Below are 4,317 nucleotides of genomic sequence, written 5' to 3'. Positions count from 1 at the left end.
TTTTTTTTTCAAAAGGAAAAGAAAGAATTATGTTCGCACACATACGTATCAACTTCTTCTTTGCTTATACACATACAAATCTTTTTTTTTGGCGCTTCAAGGCAACATCTAGAGCTTCCAAATATCAGCAAGTCTACAGGGGAAAAAATCGGGCCAGGTCGGTCGCGCGGCGTAGATGAGGCGGATCGCGGCGGCGAGTGGGTGATCAAGCCGATCGCGCGCGAGGTCGGGGACGCCGCTCGGTGGAGGAGTGGTGGCGGCGGAGTCCGGGATGAGGCCGGCGACGGCGGGCGGCAGGGCAGCTATGATTGGCCGCCGCATGACGCGAGGCCGCCGGGTCGGGGTGATGCAGGAGTCCCGGTCGGAGCAGGGCGGTGACGGCCGGCGTAGATCGATGGGCGGGCTGGCGCGCGAACGGCGGCGGTGAAGGGCCGCCGCATGACGCGAGGCCGCCGGGTCGGGGCGACCGGCGGCCAGACGTGCGGACGACGCGCGAGGCCGCCGGGTCGGCGAAGACGCCGGTGTACTCGATGCCGAAGTCGGAGTAGAGGCGCACGGGGTCGACGGCGGCGGCGGGCGACGCAAACCGATCAAGCAGATCGGAAAACCAAAATAAAAAACGCCGATCAAAGCGACCGGTGAGAGAGAAAAAAAAACCCGGAGTAAAGGCTCGGGAAAAAGACTCTCTAGGGCAGCCGGCCAACGCGGCCGGCAGACGAACCCTAGGTACGCGCGGCGCGGCCCCCGGCGGCGGTCATGGAGGCCGACCGCCCCGGGGGCGGCGCGCGGGTGCGGAAGCGGCGGCAGCTAGGGTTTGGATCGTGATTAGGTTGATACCATGTTAGAAGGGAGAGAGGGATTGTTGCGGAATATGATGGATTTATTATTGAGCTTCGAGGGCGAGTATATATTGAGTACAAGACTTGGAGGCAAGATGCCTCTCCTGGAGATAAGGTAGGAGACGGATTACAAATCCTAGACTACCAAATACATATATCCCAAATATATCTCTAACACTTTTCTTGTTCCATTTCTCATTTCATTTTTGTCTTATTCATTTTTTTCTGCTTCGTGTATAGTTATTGGCCAAACAGGGAGACTTGGTGGGCGACTTCCTTAGTCAAGGTCTAAACTCCTTTTTATTTTTTATTCTTGTATGGAATGACAAGGCAGCAAAGCACTTACCTAACTACGCGTGAACCAAAACTTGCTTGTTATATATGCACCCAACCCAAGTGGGTCTGCTTAGTTAAGCTCGCGGTGCACCTTTCTTCTTTCATCTGGGACTGGGAGCCAAGAATCCTCTTGAGCACAAGCACCACAAGGCCTTCAGCTCAGCAGGTCTGATATTGCTTTCTTTAGTTTAGGACCTAGCCATCTGATATTGCTTTGGTTCCTAGCCACTGGTATTTCATCATCGCCTTGTACTGCCAACAGGAATATATAGGATTGTTTGCCCTTTCTGTCGATTATTGTGGGAACTGATTTCTAGACTTCGAAACAGAGGATCGTAGCTGAAACCTCACGGAGAAATGGCTGATAAAATATATATATGGGAGAAGAAGCTACAAGATCCAAGTGCACCACCCATGCCGTTTCCTTTAGACTTTCTGAAGGCCATCACATGTGATTTTTCCGCTGAACAAGAGCTCGGCAAAGGTGGGTATGGAGTGGTTTACAAGGTATACTAACTATACGTGTATGACCAATTCCATTCACTCCAATTATCAGATTAATATTATTTAGCAATTAATATAGTCATTAACAGGGCACACAAGTCAAACTATGAAGTGACTTTTGACTTACCTCACAGGGAGTTCTTCCGAGTGGAAAAATTATTGCTGTGAAGAAGCTTCATGATACACATCTGGTGGAAGATAACAAATTCCAAAAGGAGGTCAGATATCTTATGGGGATGAAGCACCAAAACGTAGTACAGTTTGTAGGTTACTGTGCCGAATCAAGTTGGGAAGCGATGAAGCTGCCTGGAATTGTGGGTTATATTTTCTCTGAAGCACCAAAAAGATTGCTTTGCTTCGAGTATGTATGCAATCAAAGCCTTGACAAGTATATCTCCGGTATGATTCCTGAAATCTCGACTACTTTATTTTCATTTTAGTCCCTGTAGTTTAGTTTCTACAATACGGCTTTAACCTGTACTGATTGTGTCAGTTACTAACCTGACGACAAATCATTTTTATAGATTCTGGAACTGACACAACCAAACTATTTAGACCAAGACACGGTTCCATAACTGTAATCTGCAATCACTGAATGGAGTTTAGCTTATTATTAATTTATCAAATTTTATATATAGATGGATCTTCGGGCCTTGAGTGGAACATGAGATGTGAAATAATAAGGGGAATTTGCGATGGTTTGCATTATCTTCATGGGGAATGCCAAATTATTCATCTTGACTTGAAGCCTGCAAATATATTGTTTGGTACTAATATGGAGCCGAAAATTGCGGATTTTGGTTTGTCAAAGATCTTTGCGGATCAATCACTTACTAAAAATCCTGCAGGAACACTGTAAGCTTTGCCTTATTCTACAGTATCTCATGTTCATTCTTGAAATGCCTCAAACTTCCAAACTCTGCTGCAGGGGATATATGGCTCCAGAGTACTTAATCCGTGGTTTAGTCTCCATCAAGGCAGATATATTTAGTTTAGGTGTCGTAATCATTGAGATAATCACTGGTCGTAAAGAACTTCCATGTTTTCAGCAGTTCAATGAGAATGGTAGTCCCCAGAGCGACATCGCATCTGAGCAGGACTTCATAGAGAAAGTAAGATGACGTAATCCAGTTTTTGCATGTTTGAATCGAACAACCTTTTTCCCCAACTATGTTGGTGACAGTCAAACTTGCGAAGGAAGAAAAAGGACCATAGTATTTAAAGAAACCCACAAGTACTACTATTACTGAATAGGACATGAAAGAAGATGGATTTAAAGTCATGAAGATAGTTACTGTCATAGAATTAACTTACTCTCTTTTAGAAACATTTATCTTGTGTTTCTTCATGTCTGATGAAAATGCAACTTATATGGTGTTATATCTGGCTCTAAACAAGGGTTTCTTTTTAAAGATTTCTGCTTTTATCCTGATGTTTGAATTGATGTTTACAATTTTTTTTGTTATATATGTTACCATATTCATAGCGCCAACTAACAAGTGCAATTTCATAGATACTTGATACTTGGAGGAATAGGTTGCAAATATCAGATGGCCACATAGAAAAATTGAAACAGATACGGGTATGCGCAGAGTTAGGAATACAATGTGCTCAACTTAACCCAGTTCAGAGACCAGTTACACAGCATATAATCGATCGGCTTGCTGAAGTGAAGGACAGATCCATCAAGACTGGCACTTTTGCAGTAGAGCAGGTATGTTGACAGAACATGGTCCTGCAGGATCATCGAGTCAGCATTCCACAAAGCAAAACTATCATCCCTCCGAAAGACATGTCGACACCTTTTGATGCATCTTGCTGTTTTTCCCACATCACAGGTCTCTGCTCAAATTGGTAACAGTAGCGCACCGGCAGCAATAGCATCAAGTACGGCTTCTGAGCATGACGAAGTAAGTGAGCTTCTTCAGAAACTATCATCGCAGAACGCTTTGGATCAGCGTGAAGCCGCAGGCGTGCTTCGCCAGCTCGCGAAGCGCAGTGCTGAGCATCGTGCACGCATCGGGGAATCTGGCGGCATCCCTATCCTCTCGAGACTTCTGTCTTCGACGACTGATCTTAGCGCCCAGGAGCATGTGGTCACCACTCTCCTCATCATTTCTGTCAACCGAGAGAACAGACGGAGGATTGTTTCCTCTGGAGCTGTTTCCGGGATCGTGCGGGCGCTAGAGAGGGGCAACATGAGCCCCCTTGCGCTACTGTCAATCCTTTCCAACGGCCCCGAGGGAGTGGCAGCTATCAGTGCCGCTGCCGCTGTCATACCAAGTCTGGTTGGAGTTATTAGGAATGGATCCTCAGCGAGCAAGGCAAATGCAGTTGCTATCCTGTTGCGTGTCTTTTTTTTTTTTTTGCGAGATATCCTGTTGCGTGTCTGTGATGGCGAAGGCAAGCAGCAGCGACAGAACCTTGCTCAGGCACATGAGCATGGCCTCGTGCCCTTGCTGGCGGAGCTAAAGGAAAGCAGCAGCACACACATGGGGAAAAGTAAAGCGACCCGGCTGCTCCGACTAATGAATAACTAGTGAATGAGGGAGGCACGTTTGTGCGGCCAAATTTACAAGATATTTTACGTATGAGCTGGTGGCATTTTGCTTATCTACTTGTTACTTGTTCGATCCTA

At 46.4% G+C, this 4,317-nt stretch overlaps 1 protein-coding gene across 1 annotated transcript; it reads left to right on the top strand.

The window, feature by feature from the left end:
- Positions 1-1,267: 1,267 nt before the first annotated feature.
- LOC119342857 (putative receptor-like protein kinase At4g00960) lies at positions 1,268-4,276 on the top strand. Its single transcript, XM_037614181.1, has 7 exons — positions 1,268-1,341; positions 1,505-1,682; positions 1,814-2,078; positions 2,318-2,534; positions 2,608-2,791; positions 3,193-3,393; positions 3,518-4,276. Exons 2-7 carry the CDS (start codon positions 1,533-1,535, stop codon positions 4,217-4,219), a joined length of 1,719 nt encoding a protein of 572 aa, XP_037470078.1. The 5' UTR covers positions 1,268-1,341; positions 1,505-1,532; the 3' UTR covers positions 4,220-4,276.
- The last annotated feature ends 41 nt before the right edge of the window (positions 4,277-4,317 follow it).

Source organism: Triticum dicoccoides, unplaced genomic scaffold (assembly GCF_002162155.2).
Source record: "Triticum dicoccoides isolate Atlit2015 ecotype Zavitan unplaced genomic scaffold, WEW_v2.0 scaffold107425, whole genome shotgun sequence".
In the NCBI taxonomy this organism is placed as follows: domain Eukaryota; kingdom Viridiplantae; phylum Streptophyta; class Magnoliopsida; order Poales; family Poaceae; genus Triticum; species Triticum dicoccoides.
The sequence above is the reverse complement of the archived record's forward strand: the minus strand, read 5'-3'. Positions and strand labels throughout refer to the sequence as shown.